The sequence below is a fragment of the Manacus vitellinus genome, unplaced genomic scaffold (genome assembly GCF_001715985.3).
Source record: "Manacus vitellinus isolate BGI_N305 unplaced genomic scaffold, ASM171598v3 scaffold_1_pilon, whole genome shotgun sequence".
NCBI lineage: Eukaryota > Metazoa > Chordata > Aves > Passeriformes > Pipridae > Manacus > Manacus vitellinus.
This window is the reverse complement of record NW_021939396.1, coordinates 19367356-19389235: the sequence shown is the minus strand read 5'-3', so window position 1 is coordinate 19389235 and position 21880 is coordinate 19367356. Positions and strand designations below refer to the sequence as shown.

Below are 21880 nucleotides of genomic sequence, written 5' to 3'. Positions count from 1 at the left end.
AAATCAAAACTGAAAGTATTACTATACTAATGTATAAATATATGGAAAAAGTAGAGTGCAATCTGTTAGCTGTTTGTTAAAACACAAATTAGGTTGCAAAACCAAGAGTTACAATAAACAAAATGCAGTATCTTTCATCTTAAATTATGCAAGATAAGTTATGTAAGATAAGTTATTATATTTTACAAAATGTTTAAGCTTAAATGGTTGAAAAAGGGATTAGATGCATTTCAGGAAGAAAGGTTTGTGAATGTCTTTTCAACACAGTGGTCATGTTATAATCTGCAGCTTGTTTCCTAAACCATTGGTTGTAGGAAACTGGGAGAGATGTCAGATTGGTTACATCCCCCTTGTTACCAGTCAGGGTGAGAATGGGGTGTCCAGCTAAATGGTCTGACTTGTAAGGTTGGCTTGTGTTTTCAGAACATCAGACTTCTTGCTCTTGTGTTCATACTTTCAGGTGTCAAAAGGTAAGTATTTTTAGCTGAAAGAAACATTGTAACAACAATTACTTTTGGCAGCTGAGTCCTTGGAATTCTACTCTGATTACATTACAGGCTAAGCATAGCTTTCTTCCTAAAAATTTGCATTTTTCAACTTATCTGTTAAGGTGGTTTTGGGTTTAAATAAAATATGTTCTTTAAACAACAGTGTTTAGCCAATAACAACATGCTTTAGTAAAAGTCTTGGAAACATTTTATTTTTGCTTGTCATTATCTACCTCTGATATACAGTATCATTGTGTAGTGATTCTTGTGATATTTTAGCTTTTAAGTGGCTTTATACAGCAGAAACTCTGTTAAAATGGTAAAGGTTGGTTTTATGCCCTGACTTTCTTTACCAGCCAACGCTTTCTTTATACTCATTTTCTATATCAAAGGAGTGAGCTTGCAATACATAGCTGTATTAGTTATGTTGGAAAATTCTATTTAAAAACTGTTAGTTGCTTATCAAAAGAGCTGGTAAAATTGTTTTTATAGATAAAAATATTGTGTTTTTTTAAAAATCCTTACTTTTCTAGAGAAGGTATTTCTGTTTTACTGAATTCTGTGAAAGTTTTTGACTGGCAACCCAAAACTTGCTCTAGAGAATTACTTTTTATCAACTGAGATGAACTATGGGTGACAAAAAGGAAGAATTCAAAACAATCAAGACAATCTGTGCAAGACATAATGTCAAAAGTAAACACAATTTCTATAGGAGTTGAATATGACTACCTAGGCTATTGTCTTTATTTTATCCTAAGTGCCAGGAAGAACAGAGCAAATATAAATTAACAATTGAAAAGAAAAGAAGCATCATAATTATGCAGAGGGAATTTAATTCATTTAGGGTTAGCACCTGACTACTTTTTCCTGTGAAGCCATGCAGTGTTTAGGAAATAATCCAACTTACAGAACTGGAACACAGTATACCAGGGCAACATTTCTCTCCTTGTCATGAAATACTCAGATCTTGGGTTCCTATACAAAGGCAGCTCCAGAGCAGACGTTCAGAGAGGGGATCAGACTTCTGTGTGCCTGCTGTCATGGTGTCTGCAGATGCAGAACACAGCTGGAGTGCTCTGAAGGGTAGTGCCAACAAACAATTTTTTTGTTTTTTTTCATAAAGCACTTTTATGTCATTCTTGCTCTGCCTGATCTTTTCTTCCCCTCTCCCCACACATTCCTGTGTTTATTACCAAGGTCCTTTGAGGACTTGTAGATACTCCAGTTTGAAAGCGTAAATTTATTTGCCAATGTCTTTTCTTTTAAACTGCATGTTCATTAGTAAGACTTGCTCTTCAGGTAAGTGTATATTTGGGATACTGAAAAGCTGATGGAAGTGAGGATGCTGTTCTGAACTCAGAAGCACTTGCAAAAATGACCACCAACTCCTGGCTTGTCTGAAATTTAACCACATGGTAGTATTTTGCCTAAAACAATTTGCCCTAATAGTAAAACTGATAAAATGTAGAGCAGGAAGGTTGGCTTTTTTTTTTCCTTAAAAACCTCTCTGACTGTGAATAATGAATTGAATGCATTGGGCAGAAAAAGGTTGGGTTAAATTTCATTCTATGAATTCTCTAATAAGAACAGTCATCAGTTACTCACTGCAGTCATGTTGAGAGAGATTTGAAATGAGATGTTTCAAAAATGAGAAATAATGATATTTGGACCTCATTAATCAAAAAAGCCCCAAACTTCTCCAGCATGAGAGAAGATGAGTACAATGCAGCACTTAGGACTGAAAATGTAATCTAACAGGAACTACTGGAACAGACACACCTTTAAAAATCTCAGGGCACTTGTTTAGAAGCTGGCGTACAAAGGAGCTCAGTGTTTTACCCTATTTTTTAAAAATCCTGGGCTTTCGCAATACCTTTTAGATTTCTAACGTTGACAAGTAGGAAAAGTCAGGTTCGAATAGTCACAGATTGGCCAAGATTCCTGGGGCAAGGGCTGGGCTGGAAGTGCTAATGAAGCTTCTTGCTACTCAGACCAGCAGGTTTTGCTTTTTCGCAATTGCTGAACAAACACTATTTTCTAGTATCTTTTCAAACGTACAGGGGATCAAATGTGAGCCATAGTGATGAAAGTTAGTTTTAATGCCTTGAATTATCTTTTTTAGATTGCTAACCAAAGCCTTTTTCTTCCCTGTAGCCTTTTCTTATTCTTATGAATCTTCACTGTTCACCAGACGTCCACACATTTCTGTGTAGAGCCTTTGTCCCTGCCTGCCTGGATCAAATTCATGTGATTCACCCTTGTCGAAGCCTCTGTGAGAAAGTGTATTCCGACTGTAAGCAGTTGATGGACACTTTTGGAATTGCGTGGCCTGAAGAGCTGGAATGTGCCAGGTGGGGTATTTCTTGTATTGACAGGTGGTGGGAGTGATACTTTCATATTTGACCTGGACTGAGTTGAAAATCTGAGGCAGAATGTTAAATATCACCTTGCTGTAACTTCCTTATTACGCTGACCCTGCAGTGCTTATGCATGGGACCATTTCTTCAGTAAAACTTTTTCATTATTCAAATGATCACCTGCATTTTCTGCTTGTGACTTTTTTGGCAACAAAGCTCTGCAACAGTTCAGTATTCAGATCCCTGCAAAAGGAAGCTTTTTTACTGTAAATTCCTGAAAGTTTAAAATATTATATGTTACCGCCTAGATTTTGCTTTGGTTTCTGATCTCTAAACTAGGGATGATCATGCTTACTTGATTAGGGAGTTTAGAAGTAACTGCTCGTAAGATAATGAAATACAGAATATTCTGTATTTGAGCATTAAATAGTAGAAGCCTTATCTCATTCCTAACTGCTTAAATGTGCAAACTTAATCTTGTGTTGCTTTTCCTGTACTGCCTGCCCAAACTCTCTTTTAAAATTTCAGCTATTTCTCAAAGGTGTTAATGTGTCTTTTTCAGATAGATAATAAAATATTTGGTGAAAAGATGTCTATATATTTTAAATGGAAACCACTGAAAGCACCCCAGTGCAATTTTCTTGAGATTCTGACCTTCAACTGTGGATATTTATAAATTATCGAGGCCAGATTTTTTTTTTTAACACACATCAGGTCAAGAGGTACAGGAAAGGAGCAGAGACTGGAAACTCAAATAATTTTTCTAATCCCCATGCAGTTGCTAATCTGTGGTAAGGCTGAGGGAAAGCTGGGACAGTAGTCCTGTGCATGACCTGTGGTAGAAATCAGTATTGGAGTGAATATGACAAGTGGCATTAATGCCATTTCCCGTAATTCTGCAGAAAAATAGAAGTTGTGGGGTTTTAAAACAAGAAGGCATCAACTTTTCCCATCTAGTGTGAGCTTCTGTGCAACAGTACTGCCCTGAAGGGGCACAGCAAATATCTTCAAGGATTGTTTTGAAAAATCAGGAAAATTACAAATGAATCCAGTTACTCAAGATGTGATATTTTAAAATAAATTATGGGTTTTTGCTGGATTTACTACAGCTTTAAATTATTTTATTGCTGCTAGTATTTACTGAAAATGAAGCTTCTCTGTTCATATGTGAAGTGATGTCTCTCTGGTAGCCAATACTGAGAAGTCCGTGGAATGCAGGCTGTTATAGCAGCAGAGATTCTGCTGCTGGAGCCTTCTGGTATGAGGATGGGAAGTAACTGGAATAGTGAGATTCACACTTTTGTATTCTTACAATCATCATGGCTGGGCTTCGTGAACGAAGATTTGGGAAGGGCTCTACCCACGTTTGTTACAAGCGCGTTGGTGGCTAAAAAGGCCAAAACAAGACAGGCACGTCTGGTTGCAAAAGGCACAGCAGAAAGACTCCTTAGGTGGTAAATTCTGCAAGGCACGATTCTTTCTGCGTTGTCTTTTCTCCTCGAGAGTGATCCTGTGTGCTTTCTCAAAAGAATCAGCAGCGTTATAGATGATGTGTCTCCAGACATCCCGATTGGAGGCCAGAGTAGACCAGTTATGGTGATCAATATGGCCAAGGCTGAGATGTTGTTTCAGGGAGTCCTTGTATCTTCTCTTTGGGGCTCCTCTCTTGCGGCAGCCATGTGGCAAATTCACCATAAAGCAGGATCATAGGGAGGCGGTGGTCCTTCATCCTTGAGACGTGCCCTGCCCATCGCAGCTGTGTTCTCAGCAACATGGCCTCAATACTTGTGACTGCTGCTTGTTCTAGAACAGATGTATTGGTCACATAATCTGACCAGTGGATGTTTAGGATTGTACGGAGACAGCGTTGATGGAAGTGTTCTAGGAGACGCAGATGACCCATGATTCGGAACCATATAAGAGAGCACAATGGCTCTGTAAACACTGATCTTTGTACTTTTCTTACAGACATACATAATGCCAATTAAGACATGGGTGAATGTGTCCATGAATCATGCTCTGGCCTGTGGTTAATGAAAGAGTCTGCCACAGAATCAGTTTTCTTCATTAGGCTGGATTTACTTGGACAGCATGATAATGCAGAGAAACAAAGAACTGACAGGGTTTTTAGCTCAAGCTGAGCTTGCAAACTGAATTGAGTCTTGTAATAGTGTTTGACAAAGACTGTTGAGATAACAGAATCTTACTTTAAAAGCTAGAATGCAAAACTTGTTCTTTTTAAACGTGCACTTAAGCTTGGAATGCATATGAGCATAAATCCCAGTGTGAGCAAATGCTGACCTGCTTGAGTTATATAATCTAGTCTGAATATAAGTCCAGCACTGCTAATATGATATTATCCATGTAAAAAGATCACCTCTTGTGTCAAATTAAACCGTGGAGCAATTGAGTCTTGAGCAGTTTTTAAAAGAACATCATAGAGCTATAAAATTGCTAAAATATTGTTAATTTTTTACAGTACTTGTATTTTCTGCTTGTATTTTTTTCAGTTGGATATTTTATTGTTGTTGACAATGAGATAGCAGTATAACACAAAAAATTATAATAATGATCACGTACTAGTCATCAATTAATGATGTCAACCTTCTTCCTTGATTGATTGCAGCTTGGGTTTTGACAAGATTTTTTGCTGTCTGCAACAGTCTATTGTTATCCAAATTTAAAAAAAACCCTACTGCATACATTTGATATAAGTATGTAGAAGTTCAGTAGAATTTAAAACTCTAAAAGAATGGTTGCAATTTGAGTAGTGGTTTTATAGCTTATGAAACAACAGCTACAGAGCAACAGTTAAATAAATGTGTTTGAAGTCTTCTGAATTTTAAGTTTGGTTTTTATAGTGCCATCTGATTTTTTTTTTTATATAATGCACATTTGCATTATCTGTAAAATTTAACAATGCTTAGAATCAGATTTTTTTCATATTTCTAGAAAGTAATTCTAGTTGAGAATGAGGGGTATTGAGATATTTCCTCTTCTGTTTATTTATTCAGACTAACTAATTGTGATGAGACCGTTCCTGCCACTGTTGCTGTAACCACGAACGTACATGGAACTCGGAAGACCCCAGTCCAGATCCGAAGGGATTATGGATTCTGGTGTCCCCGGCACCTCCACACTACCAATGAACAAGGCTACAAGTTTCTAGGAATTGATCAGTGCGCACCCCCGTGTCCCAATATGTACTTCAAAAATTATGAATTGGATGTGGCAAAAAGCTTCATTGGAATAGTTTCAATCTTTTGTCTTTGTGCTACACTTTTCACATTCCTGACTTTTCTGATTGATGTTAAAAGGTTTAGGTACCCAGAGAGACCGATCATATATTACTCTGTCTGTTACAGCATAGTCTCTCTGATGTACTTTATTGGATTTTTACTTGGGAACAAAACTGCCTGTAATGAGGCAGATGATAAGTTAGAAATTGGTGAAACAGTTGTTCTTGGCTCCCAAAACAAAGCCTGTACTGTCCTTTTCATGGTTTTGTACTTTTTCACTATGGCAGGAACTATTTGGTGGGTGATTCTTACAATCACTTGGTTCCTTGCAGCGGGAAGAAAATGGAGCTGCGAAGCTATTGCACAAAAGGCCATGTGGTTCCATGCAGTTGCCTGGGGAATACCTGGTTTTCTAACCATTATGCTCCTTGCGATGAACAAAGTTGAAGGAGACAATATCAGTGGAGTTTGTTTTGTGGGTCTCTATGATCTGGATGCCTCTCTGTACTTTGTGCTTTTGCCGCTGTGCCTTTGTGTGTTTTTCGGTCTCTCTCTTCTCTTAGCTGGTATTATTTCTTTAAATCACGTGCGCCAAGTCATCCAACACGATGGCAGGAACCAGGAGAAGCTAAAGAAATTCATGATCAGAATTGGAGTTTTTAGTGGTTTGTACTTGGTGCCACTGGTAGCACTTCTTGGATGTTATGTTTATGAACTGGTGAACCGGAAAATCTGGGAAACGACTTGGGTGTTTGACCACTGTGACCAGTACCATATTCCTTGTCCTTATCAGGCAAGTAACAGTTTCCTTTATAAATAATACTGTAAAGTTAACTAACAAAACCCCTTATGCTTCACTGTATCTGCCATGCAATGAGTAAGTTATTTTCACATTAAGTAATCAGTTCAAGAACATAGAGCGATTAATTCTTTTTTAAGTCAAAATCAGTGGAATGATACTTTTGTTTTGAAAATTTTCACTAATTTGAGTTCGTAGCACTCAGCAAATAAATTCCAACTCACAGCTCTAACAGAATATATAACCTTTCTTTGAACTTCATGGTACAAATTTGCCTTGGAGGAGGATCATTCTTCACGATATTTGTTCCTAAATAGTTGCTCAGTACTTGGGTGCCTAACTCAGTATCAAAGTGCATAAGTTGAATTTTCACCAATTTCCGTTGAAGCTGAAATAGTGATTCGTGAAGATCCAGACTAAATGGAATTTTAAATGCTGCTTATAACCAGAGATTTAAAATCACTTTTGTCTTTTTTTTTCTTCGAACTGTAGAAATGCGTTCAAGAACACTTGAAATTACAGAACAAATTTCCAGTATATTTTTTCCACAATAGTTGTCATTTGCAGACTGATTTTCAGAAATGCAAAGAATTCTTTATGAAAAACAACCAAACAAAAAGCAAATAAAGAAAAAAACCTCAGCAGCACTTTAAATTATGGAGGTGATTGTATTTAATATTTGACTCCTAAAAAACTTCCTTGGAAAAGCTTTTAAATTAAATCTGCCTGTGTTCAGTGCTCTCTGTGGATTAAATCTCTTGCAATTGCAAGGAGTTTTATATTACAAATTACCTACAAGTAATTTGTAATATTACTTACAAGTAATTTGTAGTTTGTTTCCTTCCATTTAAGAACAAACATACAAGCAAACATCCCTAAGAGAAATGCAAGTGTCTTATGTGATCTTTCTTTGCATTACACTTATTGTCTATGTTTTTGCTGCAGTAAAATGTCATTAAAATGAGGAATATAAACACAGGCATTATGAAATTATAAGGGTTGATCTCTTACATCCTTAAACATTATTTATTATCCTCTGGATTGAAGTCAGTGTAAGCTGAGAGTAGCACAGTTCACAGACAACTTGGTTATTTGTGCTTCCAATACTGTTTCTTAACAAGTATATTTTGACTTCAGTGGGTTTTATTCTGATTTCTGTATCAGCCTAAATGGTTTAGAATATACAAGGTTGAAAACAAGACACTTATGTTAAAAAAAATAAATCAACAACATTGTTTTGTAGTGCTTAAATATAAGAGCTTGGCATAATAACACAGGAAAGAGCATGTATTTTCATTGTTTAATTAGCCTATTGGAAAGAAGAAATAGCAACAGGAAATGTTAACAAAGATCTATTTTATGGGATCTGTCCCTATGGTAGACAGTGTGTGCTAATTGTGGAGTAGCTTAAAGTGGCATGCTCAGCATTGGCTTACCTGAGCTGGCTTGTAGACTCTTGTTACATTGGCCAGATCAAAACCAAATGAAAACAAACTTCAGTTTAAGTGGCTAATGTTACCTGCCTAACAAAAATAGTGACTTTCATAGATGGGCTGGCAGATAAGCCAGGTAACATAAATTAAATCTGCAGAATGGGAGCAGAAGATAATGATCTCTTACTGAGTTAAACGTCTCAGCTCCTATGATACAGTTCTGCAAATAGGTGGATTAATTTTGCAGTAAACAGAAAGCTACTGTGTAGTTCCCTGCGGCTCCTTGAAGATGCTGTCTAATCTGATTAACTCCCAACTAATCCTTCCACTACCTGAAGGGAGCCTACAGGAAGGATGGAGAGAGACTTTTTACAAGGGCATGCAGTGACAGGACAAGGTGGAATGGCTTTGAACTGAAAGAGAGTAGGTTTATGTTAGATATTAGGAAGAAATTCTTTACTTTGATGATGGTGAGGCCCTGGAACAGGTTGCCCAGAGAAGTTGTGGATGCCTCATCCCTGGAAATGTTCAAGGCCAGGCTGGATGGGGCTTTGATCATCCTGGTCTAGTGGAAGGTGTCCCTGCCCATGGCAGGTGGTTGGAAGTAGATGGTGTTTAAGGTCCCCTCCTATCTGAACCATTCTGTGATTCTGTGATCCGCTGGCTGTTTCTTTTAAGTTGAAGGGATAAATCTTATATATACATACTTACCTCTGAAGAACATGTTTATTAATATTATTGCTCCCCAAATTACCTTTCCTTTCAATTTAAAAGAAAAATATTTCCCTCTGAAAAATCTCTGTGTGTGTTCAGCTGTAGACATGAACCGTGTCTGACTTGACTGTACATGTCTAACATTTGCCCGCAGTACAAGCCTCAGCAAAGAACAACAGCCATAAGGAGAAGGTCTCTCATTTACGTCATTTGTTTTCTGCATTTAAAAAAGTAAATCAACAAGTGTATTTTTTTCTTTGCATTTATTAAACTTTATCTTCTAGGCAAAGGCACTAGCAAGACCAGAAATATTTTTGTTTCTGATGAAATATTTGCTGACATTAATTGTCGGCATATCTCCAGTGTTCTGGGTGGGAAGTAAAAAGACCTGTTCTGAATGGGCCAATTTCTTCAACAGAAACCGCAAAAGAGAGTAAGAAAAATTTTTTTTATTCCTGTTTGTTAAAGTGTATACTTATAAAGTTGGCTTTAAGGCATGTTTCTTTATTTGTAGCTCAGGTAATCAAAATGTTGTCCTGAGACTTCTTTTTCAGACTTTAAATGCTGCCTTTGGGCATCAGCAAAATTCCATTGGAGTCGGGGGAAGGTTTACACATGCAGTGACTTTTTGACATTCTCAGAAGATAGAAATTTTTTTCCTCTGCTGATTTCTCTTTTGTAGAGCAGAAGGCATGTTGCTGTGTTTAGCATTGGCTAATACATCTCTGGTTTCGAGTCGAAGGAGGGAAGATAATTTCAGTCATCAGTTTAGTTCCTTTCATGTGTTGTGACCACTTCATTTGACACAGTACTTTGTGGTGTTTACTGTCATGCAAGAATAATATCATCTGCTTTTCTTCTCTGCCAGGCTTATCTTGTTTTAAAATTAATATTCATTGAACTCTCCTTACTATCACTTTTATTGCAAAAATCTAGTGTTCTTTATTTTTTTTCTGAAAGACAAGTATTCAGTTTTATTACTTAATTTTAGTAAATTTATATCTATGGATTTAAGCAGCTTATAAATTTCATCTCCATTTCTTCTTGTTGTAATTTTTCAATTCTTTCTTATTCCTTGATTATTTTTTTTAGATTATCTATTACTTATAAATTATACTGTGGGTTTAGATTGTTTTATTTCTTTGGATTTCCCAAGGCAGTAGTCCTTAAGCTCCTTTTATTTTACATTTACATTCTTCGATGGTCAGCTTATGGCTTCCTTTCCCTCTACCCTCTTTTTCCATTTCCTGTATAATTTTTTCTTGTATTTCAGATGTTAACTGCTTTCAGCTACAAGGATTTAAAAATAATGAAGTAATTTTTATAATGCTTACCTTTCTTCATTTGAATGAGGTTTACTTTATATAAAGTTAACTTGATAATGTAGCTACTTTATGAGCTAATCCTTCTTTCCTCTCTTAGATCATTAATGTACTGAAGTCATTAAGACCAACTTGCAGAAGTAAGATATGTAGAAATCTGCTTTATTTAATTGTTCTACAAACATAATTACTTTGGTGCTATTATGATCAGACTTTTTTTCTCTTCTTTTCACATATAATTTTTTTTTCTTGTTCATTAACATCCATCTCAGATTGCATCACTGGTTCCTGTTCTGTCAGGGTTTTATGTCTGAGTCTTTATCACATTATGGCCAAGGTTATCTTCTTCATTCAGTTACCTGCTTGTGTTCTCTTTTAGTCCAATAAGTGAGAGTCGAAGAGTGCTGCAAGAGTCATGTGAATTTTTCTTGAGACACAATTCCAAAGTTAAACACAAAAAGAAGCACTACAAGTCAACTTCACACAGACTTAAAGTCATTTCAAAGTCAATGGGTACCAGTACGGGTGGTGCAACAAATCATGGAACTTCTGCAGTAGCAATCACTAATCATGATTACTTAAGCCAAGAAACTGTTGCAGAAATTAAAACCTCTCCAGAGACATCTGAGAAAGAGATAGAGGCAGACGGGACACCAGCCCGGAGAGTCGAGGAAGGTGAAAACAGCGGAGATCAAATGTTATCTGGTTCTAAATTGACCATGGATCAGGTGGAAAGAAGAAACAAAGCAGATAGCACATGTCATATGAGTAGCTTGGCTGAGAGTATGAAGAGAGTAGGTGAAGGAAGGTAAGGCACCTGAACTCAATAATTTGCTTGTTTATGCACATTACCACTATTGTTGTAAGTTTTCTATTCCTTTTCTCTGAAGAATCAGTGTACTCTCAATATGCAGCTAACCCACAGTAGCTGTCAAGAGAACTTACAGACTGCTCCACGTGGCCATGTATCTTTAGCATATGGGCTATTTTGTATATTTGTAGGATTCTCCTTTTCCATGTAAGTGCTGAGTGCTGGAGCTTCAGCTCCAAAAAATCTATGACTGCACTTCAATGGTGATGGATCTGAAAAACAACAATAGTGACCCTAAGCTTGGAAAAGTTTACAGAACTGTATTGCATTCTCTTGAAAAGAATACAACTGAAAATACATTATGATTTCATTGCTCAATTTTTTGCCATTGTAATGCACTGTGCTTAAATTTACTGTGTTTTTTTTCATTACTTGCAGAATAATTCCTAAAAATGATTTTAGTGAATCTCCTCCACTACAAAGCAGCTGTTCCCAAATACCTGATGTCTCACACTCAGCTTCCATATCCCTACTTGTCTACTCAGCTTCAGACACCAGAAGAGAGTTGGATTCAGGAAACAGTTCAAATCCTTGAAAGATTGAAATTTTATATGAACATTTGCAGTTTATAAAACTGACATGAATTCTGTGTTACACTGGAAATAATGGATATTCTGTGCCTTATTAAAAAACACACATATCTTGCTTTGCACTTAAAAAAATGTATGTTTTGTTGTGGAAACAGCTAACAATAATGTACTGTATTTAATCCTATCCAGGAATAATGGAATTTGAAGTTCTGTAGGACATGGCAGTAATGTAAGAAAAAGATGAGAGACAAACATTTTATAATGAATTGCATTAAAGTAATGCTTAGAAAGCACTGTTACTTTTCAAGATACAAAAATTCTATCTGCCTCTTCGATATTTTTTAACACTTGTTAATGTTTTTGTCTTTTTACTTTTTTACTGTCTCTTAAACAATAATATCACTTAAGTAAGGGATACACAAATTTATAAATACTCTCTAAATTGTGTCCTGTTGTATCAATTACAGCACTGGTTTATGGTAGCTTGTACACTGAATATGAAAGGGAATCTGGAATTATAGCAATTTATTTTGTACATAAAAATGAATTTTGTAAATAACTGACTGCATAAGGTCAATCTTTAGAACTGCTGTATTTGTATGTATTGTACAAACTTGGGAAAGTTCACGTGCTTCCGTTAGGGGGTTGCTGAAGCCAAGTGTCCCCTGGTGATCAGACATGAGTCAGTTCTGAGTAAAGCAGGTTGTACCTCTATCTGTGACATGCACTGTTATCTGGGGTGAGACTGGTCAGGCACCTGTGTGTCCTGTCACAAGGATGGTGCAGCAGGGGCAGCACTGTTTCAGAAAAATGCCTCTTGGAGCCTCTGCTGGCCTGGTGTTCCAGAGCATTGTGCCGAAGGAACACTTCAGACCCCTGGCCTTGGTGGGCAGAATCTGAAGCACACACTTTGGGGTTTTGTACTGAGCTGCAGTGAAAGCTCATTTCATGGTGTTTCTATGAGAGTAACTTAAATTTTTATATATTCTGTAGAGAAATATCTTGCAGAAAATAATGTGTTGCATTATTAATATGCAAACTTGTTTAACAATCTCTTTACTCGGAAGATGGCCTTAATACTTTTTCTACAAAGCTTAGTTTTCTATATGCTACAGCAATGTATTTTCTCTAAATCAAAAAGGCCTTAATACATGTAGCCTTTCTTATGATAGGGTGGTTCTCAAGAGCTACTGATGTGGATAACAATTTCATCATTTGGCTTCAATTGACTCAAGATTTCTTAAGAGCCAATGGGATTCATTACTTGAGATAATTTGGAAACAGGATTGTGCTGTTTTCAAAACATGTCAATGCATTTTGTAAGACTGTCCATCATCTTGCATTTGATAACTAAGAATATTTCTCAATATTTTGATATTATGCAGGGCAATTACTGTGTTTGAGTTTGGGCAGCATTCATGGTGATGCTTTGAACAATGAAAATTGCATGGTACAAAGGGCATGTAAATGCTGAAACAACAGGAACTATAGTTCTGATAAACCAAAGTTACTAATTTTATCCGTCATACATTAAAAATGGAATGTCTTTATATTACAGTGTCTGCATTTTAGCATTTGTAACTTATTGCCTTAAATGGGATATGCTCTTTCTTTTAGACTTTCTCCATTAAAAATACACAGAATTCTTGCTACTGAAAAGTACAAAGAGAAAGATGAAAAATCTCCTGTGAAAATGCACAATAAATACCCTTCATTTTTCTAATTCTGTTTGTAATCAGGTAACTTTATACACATGTTCAGTAGTTTTGTTATTACTGTATTTGTTAGTAATAAAATATACTGTTGTATAGTAAGAGCTTCTGAGTCGGTATTTCATAGTATCTAGGTGTAGATGTTTGTTACTCTACTACTGTAGTATTTTGCACCTAAAACACTAATGTATTTCTTAGTAGAGCTCTGTGGGTTAATAAGTATTGCAGTGCTTTTATTCCTCCTATGTGAGAAACTGAGACAGAACAACGCTGGGAATTGTTCACATGAACACAGAGTTATGAAGGAGTAAGAAACTTGAAGTTGTTCTTTCATCCTAATATTTAGAGCACTCTCTCTTACATGACCTCTAAAGACCTCCTTTAGGTTACATAGAATACATATTTCCACACTGTGCTTGTGCTGCCACCTTCTTTAAATAGTGATTTTTAAGTTTTTTAATGTTATTCCCTTTTTTTAGGTAGTTCAGAAAAAAATCTTTTGTGGTCTCTTGCTCTAAAAAAGATAAATGCGAAGTGATTTTGAAGTTAAAGCAATACTGTGGGCTTAAAAATAGATACATTTTCAAAGAAGTGGGAAATGTGAAGCAGTGATCCTAACGTTCACCAGCAGTGAATTGCATCAGTGGTAGATAGAGACTGTAGCACTTTGTGTGTTCCACTGCTGCTGTACCAGAAATAACAGACTGAATTCCCAGGGTGATCCTTATCCTAAAGCGACTGTGATCTCTGGGTGCTTTAACCGTGAAGTACCCCGGCAGTAAATGGGAAGTTAAAGAGCGATTTGAATGCTCTCAGAAATGGTGGGGGAAAAGGGGCTCAGAGAAGAGTCAGGGCCCGGCAGACTGACTGCCTTACAGTGATGGGCAGTGGAGAACTCATAAACAACTTCTCTAACAAAAGATACTGGGATTTTTTGCTTTCCTCTTGTTTTCTGACCAAAGTTAAAACTGAAAATAGACCATTCACATTAAAAGGGCTTTTCTTAACCTGTGACAATTACTTCTCCCTGGGACATCTCCACCAGCTGTAGTCATTGAATCAAGGCTGACAATCTTCTGGAAGATGCCCTATAAATCCAACTATTTACATGGCTACAGCTATTTCAGTATTTTTTTCTGCCATTATTTGCAGGATGCTAGAATAAAGGATACTGACAACTTTTGCAAACCTGGAACTGTGTGTGCCAAATGGTCTTTTTCTCTTATTGGAGCTGTCATAAACCACTTCAAACTATGCTTTGCACTGAGTTTTCAAGTTGCATATAAAATCTTTCAAAGGACAAGATAAATTTAATATACCGAATCATATTTGATTTGTGATATAAACAGCACCTGAAATTGGCAGTATGGTAGTTTCATGGTACCTATTGTTCATACTGCATTTTACTGTCCTATTTTGCTAAATGCTTTTAGTGAAAACTGGATAAGATTTACCTAGAGTATAAATCTATGCACAAATTTGAAAAAAAAAAAGTTGTCCAAGCTTGCAAATCTGACCCAGAGCATGGCAAATATAAACAAAATAATGCTTGTAACCTTTAAAAGGTACTATTAATACAGAATCACAGAATATGCTGAGTTGGAAGAGACCCATAAGGATTATCAAGTCCAACTCTGACATGACTCCTTGATAACTGTTCAACAGATTCAAGAGGATTGTATCTCCTTTTTCCTTACAGGATGCAGAATATATTTGGTTTAGAGACAGTCAAATCCAGTCGAAATTCAGAGCAAAATAGAAAAAGAAATCAAATATGAAAAGTTGGGCTTCTTTAATGAAAATAAGTTTAGCATTCTGCAAAACACTGAAAATTGCAGTAGCTGAATAGGATGAAGAATCCTGTTTTCCTGTGAAGTCTGACCACCCAGTCTCAACGTGCAGTTTCAGAAGGCTGCATATCAAAGGAGAAATGCCACATCCCTCCCTTCACACTGGCTGCTTGTTGGATCAGTCTTTGAAGGCATCTGGCGCTCTCTTCACTGGTAAAGTTCACTGCCAGTATTAACCAGTGGTATTTGCAGTAATTGAGGTGGCTGGCACCAAAGGTATTTGAGAGTGTCATGGGAATAAATGTTATTTCCTGGCATTACCTTTTTTTTTTCACTTATTCTTTCACTCTTTGTTGCTTATCATACTTAAATTTTTTAATGGACTAGAGTTTAATTAAAGCAACCTATACCACATGTTTGTGAGCTCTCTGCTTTCTATATCTGGAAGTGAAGCTCAGAGTATACTTCTGATGTACAACTATGAAATCCATTTCTGTTTATTAACCGGATTTTAATTCCTACTGAAAACCATTTGAGATGCAAAGTATAATTAAAAGATTAAAAACATGTCAGGACATTTATATCCAAGCTCTTCATTAATGCTTATTCCCTGTATTTCAACTTTGTTCACAGAAACAAAATCTAAAATAAAAGTTTGCTTTATTTCAGGTCTTACTTTTCAAAATAAAGTGGTGGCCAATGAGATCTTTAAACACACAGATCTACCTTCATTAAATGGGTCACAGCTGGTTTCTTAGCACAGACAGGAGCTGGAGAGGGGAATAGTTCCTGCTGTTTGGAAGAAGGCAGTTTCTGTGGAAGGGAAGTGCTAAACAGGCCCTTGGTACTGGGTGGAGGGGGTGTGGAGAGACGCTGATCTGCCACCCTCAGGTACAGCAGGACAGTCATGAGAGAACATCAGAGGAAAACACTGGTAGTTTGGGCCTCACTATCAACATCCAAGGTGAAGAGAAACAGTAAGAAGCAATTTTACTTCCACTGAGTAGGTTTGTCAGTTACAGAGGTGAGGGTGGGACGATGAGACACAGCCACCCAAGGGGGCTTAAGGAAAAAGTATGTTCCGTGTTGGTCGTATATGAAGGATGATGAAGAGAATGTGCAGTTTATCCTCCTGATGTTTTACCTGATCATATGAAACTGGATCACAAGAAATTACATGGGTACAAGAGTAAATCACTGCTAGGCAAGGTCCTGGAGGAAATCAGTAATAAATTAGTTGATTAGTTGATGGCTTAAGCTGCATTCTCTCCAGGCCCAACTTCAGTAGTATTATACCTACTATATAAGACTGTGTGCAACTCTTGCATGACTGAAGATGGAGGATTTGAGGATGCTGAAGCAGCTGAACAGGTTTCTTGGCACTAGACTTGAGTCACTGATGTTACCTGCTGGACATAGTCCTCTCTGGGACTTGCTCTCCTTCCAGATTCCTACAGGCATGGCTGTGATCCAGACTTACAACTAAAGAACAAGCAAATGCACTATTGGGATTAATAATCCAGACACATATCATTCCATTAAATGTGAAGAAATGACACTGACAGGTGAGATGTGCCAGTGAGCAGACAAGATGCAAATCTGTTGGGCTGGCTGAAGTCAGGGCTCACCATGGAAATTAATCTGAGTTATTTTTCTTAACATGTGATTTTAGTAGGCAAGATTATTTAGTAGGCAGTGAGAAAGGACACTGAGAGATGCTGATAATTGGGATGAGGTTCCCTACGGAGAGAAATGGAAAGTCACCCAACCAGTAGAAAAAACAAGAAAGCACACCCAAAAAAAAAAAAAAAAAGAGGGAGGACTCTGCCTTTTAAATTAATATAACCTCAGCAGCATTCGATATTTTTAGGGCACACATTCTGAAAGTTTCTCTACTTGGCAACCAAGAGGTGCTGTAATTACAGTAGAGTTATAAGGATAGAAGGAAGGAAACCACACTAGAAACAAAGTAATGCCTCACAAAAGTGTGGTTAGATGAGCGTCTGCTGTAAAAACATTACTCAAAGAAGGACTCAAAAAGACATTTTTCTTCATAGTAACCTGGTAGGAACATTTTGCAACCTGGCCAGAACATTTTGCTGTTATGGCCAAACACAATTTCATCCCCCCGTGAGCCAGGGGTTCAGATGCTTGATCCTTTCCAGCAGCATTGCGCTAGTCAGTTGTTGATGCAAATTAAATAAGATTCCTATTTTAGCACATAAAACAATTTATTGCAAGAGTTGAAGTATCCTCAGGGCTAAAGGATGCCCCCACTGAACTGCTTGTGGTGAACCACTCTCCTGACCTGGCAGCCTCTGTCCATCCTTTGCTCTTTTGATGACAGTGGGTCATCAGTGACTAGAGGCAGGAGGTGCTGCCCAGAGGCTCCACAGCCCTGCTTGGCACGAGCCGTGGTGCTTCTTTGCCGAGGTCAGTGTGGGTGTGAGAAACCAGATCTCAGGGATGCCATGGGCTTCAAGCTCCACCACTGCATCTAAGAGGCAGAACTGCAGTGACTGTGTGTTCCATCGTCTTTGTTGTTGTGGCTCTGCCCCTCTCTCTCTTCTGAGACAGAAGTTTTGTGCAACTGTTGAGTGTCCTGGACCAGTTAGTTTGCTTCTTGGACCAAAGCTGCTTTCATCCATGGGCTTCTGTGCATTTTGTGTGTGTGCCTGTTACAGTGGCTACAGACCTCTGATTTCTGTAAGCCACCTTGAAGGGCTATACAGCCCTGCCTCAGCCCTGCTCACAGCTGCCTTGCTTATCCTGAGGAACTCCTTTTCAAAGGGCTTGTTGGACACAAATAAAATAAAATAAAAAATTTAAAAGTTCGAGTCTATTCCTTTAATTTTAGGATTATCACTAATTCCAAAACCAGAAGGACAGACCTGTGGTAGTGCACTTGATGAATGGTGTAGAAAAAGAGAGATTGTTCCCTTCATTTGAAGAATCCTGTCTGAATGGAGCACTGTATTTCACATCCTAATAACCATTTATTAGCACAGGATTTAAGGAAAGTTAGTTTTTCAGTTCTGCCTTTCTATTCATTGAGGATTCGTGAGGCTGCCAAGTGATTTTTCTACCACTGATTAATTCACAGCCGCTCATTAATGAGCAAATGTTCCTCCTAAGCCTTAGCTCTCTCCTTGCACATGATGACTCACTGGAGGCACAGTGAGTTTAACTTAAAACTGCACTGAATTAATTTTCCCATTCTACCACGTGCACAAGTCTTTGAATAACCCAGTCTAAGCAGACCTGCTTCAACCAGATGTGCTCCAGATGCCCCTTCAGACCCAGAAGTTTCCATGACTGCAGCCGGGATTGCACCAGCTGCTCTTGGGAGCAGACTTGCAGAGGCACAGACCAGACCCCTTCAGAGTCTGAAATTTGCAACCACTAGTCAATGAGAACAGTACAGGCTTTTCATCATAATGTTTACACTATGGAAATGTCTGGGTGTGTGCTGAGTTATCCTTTATCAGTGAGCAGACTGTTCTCCCAAACAGTTTTGTTAAAGTTTATCTCTGTCTGACTGTCTGTGAGTGGTGTTTAGTTTAAGATATTCGGTGCTTCCATTATTATTGTAGTAACAGAGCTGCAGAGAAATGCAACTATAAGTCAGCTGATGACTTGGACAGAAAAAAACAGATCTGCCTGGAACTCCAGCAGGCAATGGAAGGAGCTGTTTCTGTAAGTTGAGCTTCCTGATACTTGACCTATGTCCTCATCTTGACTTGTTGGAGAGAATGTTAAGGATTAATCTTGATAGAAAACTTAATTAATATGAATAATAAAAAGCATTGATCCTCTCTCTAATGTTTTCTATTGTGCAAATATACAATATAACCTCTAGTAACATTAAGATCTGCCATGTGCTTATTCAGAAGTAAAGAATTAACGCTTAACTCCTGGAATTTATTCTCACACTCAGAAAATGCCATCTGTCTGTATATGGATGTAGGAATTCTCCTCAGCAGACAAGCATCTGAAGGGTGAGCACATGCTTTCCTAACAGTTCTGCCCCTCTTGGACAACTCCATTATTATGCTCTCACCTCTGCCTGTCTTTTCAGGCTGGTATTCAGATGATCAGTTATTTTTTCATGGTTTGCATAGGGAACTGTTAGCATGACCTGAGTATCACCTGAAGGTGTAGAGTCTCAACAAAGAGAATATTGATATGATTTTACGCTTTTAAGCTTTTCTTACAGGCAGAAACATGACATCACTGAGTATTATAATCCACTAAAAAATTGGCCCCAAAAGAGTTTTTAAGATTCAAATGCTAATATGTATACCTGCAAAGCACTGCTGTGGCTACAGTGCTTACCATTTTATGTAGAAACTACTGGAAGATTTTTTTTAAATAGGTGTATCTGTGCTGGTATAGCAATAAAACAGAGGGAGAGATGTTTTGGATTATTTTAAAATAATAGACATCCTATACTATATCATATGTTTAAATTAAAAGGTGTTAGAAGGGATCAAGGCCACAATCCCACTGATATTCATGCAGTTCCAAAGGCTTTTTGTGGAAGAAACTGGAATCTATTTCTTAAACCTGTAATAAATTACCCGATAGCTCGTTCTTTGGTTTTCTTCTACAGCAGTACAGACGGCTCTTTGTCTCCTCGATCAGACAGGCAGCCTGCAAATCGCCATTCGAGAAATCCAAATTTTCTCTGATCTCAGCCTTTTACACCAACTTACAACTCACCCTAAAATATCAGTAACCGTGAACAAGATCTAAATGATGAACTCCACAATTAAAAGCACTGAGGATAGATCGTCAGAGATCCCAAGTGCTGTGATGCTGAGCACTGCAGTGCTACCCCTGAGCTCTGCTACTTACCCTGGGGTGCATACATGCTCCCCAAAGCTATGCACAAATTGAGCTGCCAACCAAAGTCAAAATCCCCAGACATCACCAGAACAGGGAAATGCACAAAGCAATGAGAGTTAAAAGCAGACAAAAGGTCCAGGTATTGGCACTTACCTTACTGGGCCTCTTTTGGCTCAGGATCCTCAGCCTTAAACCTCAGGCAATATTTAGACCCCTAAGCCTGGTTTTCCTGGTTCCCAGCAGTTGTTTCACCCCGTGAAGACCAAGGACTGAATAACAATTATTTACTGTTTGAATTCCATCCAGCGCTCTAACAAACGGGATTCATAAACTGGAATAGTTTGCACAGGAAAAGCAGAGAGACCCAATGACCCAGTGGACAGTCCCTTGAATTTAAATATGTGAGGTGAATGGAAACATGTGTGCATATGGGCACATCCTCCTCTCCAGACTTGTGTGTCTGGATTTTTGGGATGGTGAGAGGTTATGTGAAGGGGGAAACAGCTCAAGCTGCAACAGAGAGATTGCACTCATGGCATCAGCCTTGTGGTGTAAACATCTGTTATGTGTGAGAGGCTGACAGTGACCTTGTGTGAGCCTGCCTAGGCTGTGCAGGAGCAGATTGACCATCTGGGAGATTTTAGCAACATTTAAGTGGTAGAAGTAGCAACTCATAATCTTTTCTGATGTGTTTGTAAGGCCACATAAAATATAAAGTCTATATCATATGGCAGTATGGGTAAGATGAAGGAATCACTAGCTGATGTAACATGGATCATGGTCTGAGGATGCTCAGGCAAGTTTATTACCACAGCTCCTTTTATCTGGGAAATAGTTAAGGCAAAGTAGATCAATAGTTCTGACTCAATCTGAATAGCTCACCAGCATTCAGCAATGGTTGGTGTTCTCAGAAGCATTTAAATATATCAAAAGCCCACAGAGCATAAACCTAGCAGATGGCAAGGCTTGCTTGGACTGATGCAGGCTAAGGAGGATGTTGACATTTCTGTTTTCCAGATGGAAATACACGCTGTAAGTCAACTAAGAATTGCACAGTGCTCTCACTGGAGCTTAAAGAAGATGTCCCACATTGTTTGCTAATACATTCTTTTACAGCACTCCTCAGTTTGCTTCCCCTGGCAAAGTAATTTTGATTTCAAAGCTTCTAACCCACACTTGAATTAATGGCTGAGCAAACCCAGGTGGGGAAATGCATACAGATGCACGTGCAAATTTTTTTCTCTAAAATACTGAGCAACTGTCTTGCGAAGGTATGCAGTGCTGCTGTGCTGTGTGCTTCAGCTACTGCAGGCTGCCTGAAGAAATTCATTCTGTAATGCATAGGTTTGGCAGCCTGTGAAGGTACATGCCTTAGCAACAGCCTGTGTTGATGCTGGGGATCCTCAGCCCTTGGTAACAATGCTTGTGTGAACACGCAGGTGCCACAGAAATCAAACATTACCACCTTCACAGTATTGCCACCAGCCCGGGCCAGGAGGGTTTGCTGGCAGCGACTCATGATTGCACAAGGAAGCCTCTGTGTGTGCGTGTTCATGGATGTCGACTGAGGCTGTCACTGAAGCGATTGTTGCAATTATGGATTTACATAATTTTATAAATTTTCCCAGCTGGTTTAGGGAACCATTATTATTTGCCAGCTGTTTTTTGAAGTTGGCTGGGTGTGTTGTTTCCCTTCTTCTCAAGATAGGAGCACTCACCTCAGCAACGTGGCTGATGTCAGTCCCAGTTCTCAGGACACCATGTGACAGGGTTGATG

The 21880-nt window shown here is 38.1% G+C and overlaps 1 protein-coding gene and 1 long non-coding RNA gene across 2 annotated transcripts in view; one reads left to right on the top strand and one right to left on the bottom strand.

Annotated features, from left to right (window-relative positions):
* Positions 1–13567, top strand: part of FZD6 (frizzled class receptor 6) — a 26985-nt gene extending 13418 nt beyond the window's left edge. Inside the window, exons 3-7 of the mRNA XM_018074557.2 lie at positions 2643–2839; positions 5860–6877; positions 9315–9463; positions 10732–11160; positions 11602–13567. Coding sequence (XP_017930046.2) covers positions 2643–2839; positions 5860–6877; positions 9315–9463; positions 10732–11160; positions 11602–11758 — 1950 coding nt within the window. The 3' untranslated portion in view covers positions 11759–13567. The remainder of the gene's footprint in view (positions 1–2642; positions 2840–5859; positions 6878–9314; positions 9464–10731; positions 11161–11601) is intronic.
* Positions 10536–21880, bottom strand: LOC115307411. Its single transcript, XR_003915736.1, has 3 exons — positions 21822–21880; positions 11298–11435; positions 10536–10756 (listed from the first exon to the last, which is right to left on the bottom strand). It is a non-coding gene; the product is annotated as an uncharacterized LOC115307411 (long non-coding RNA).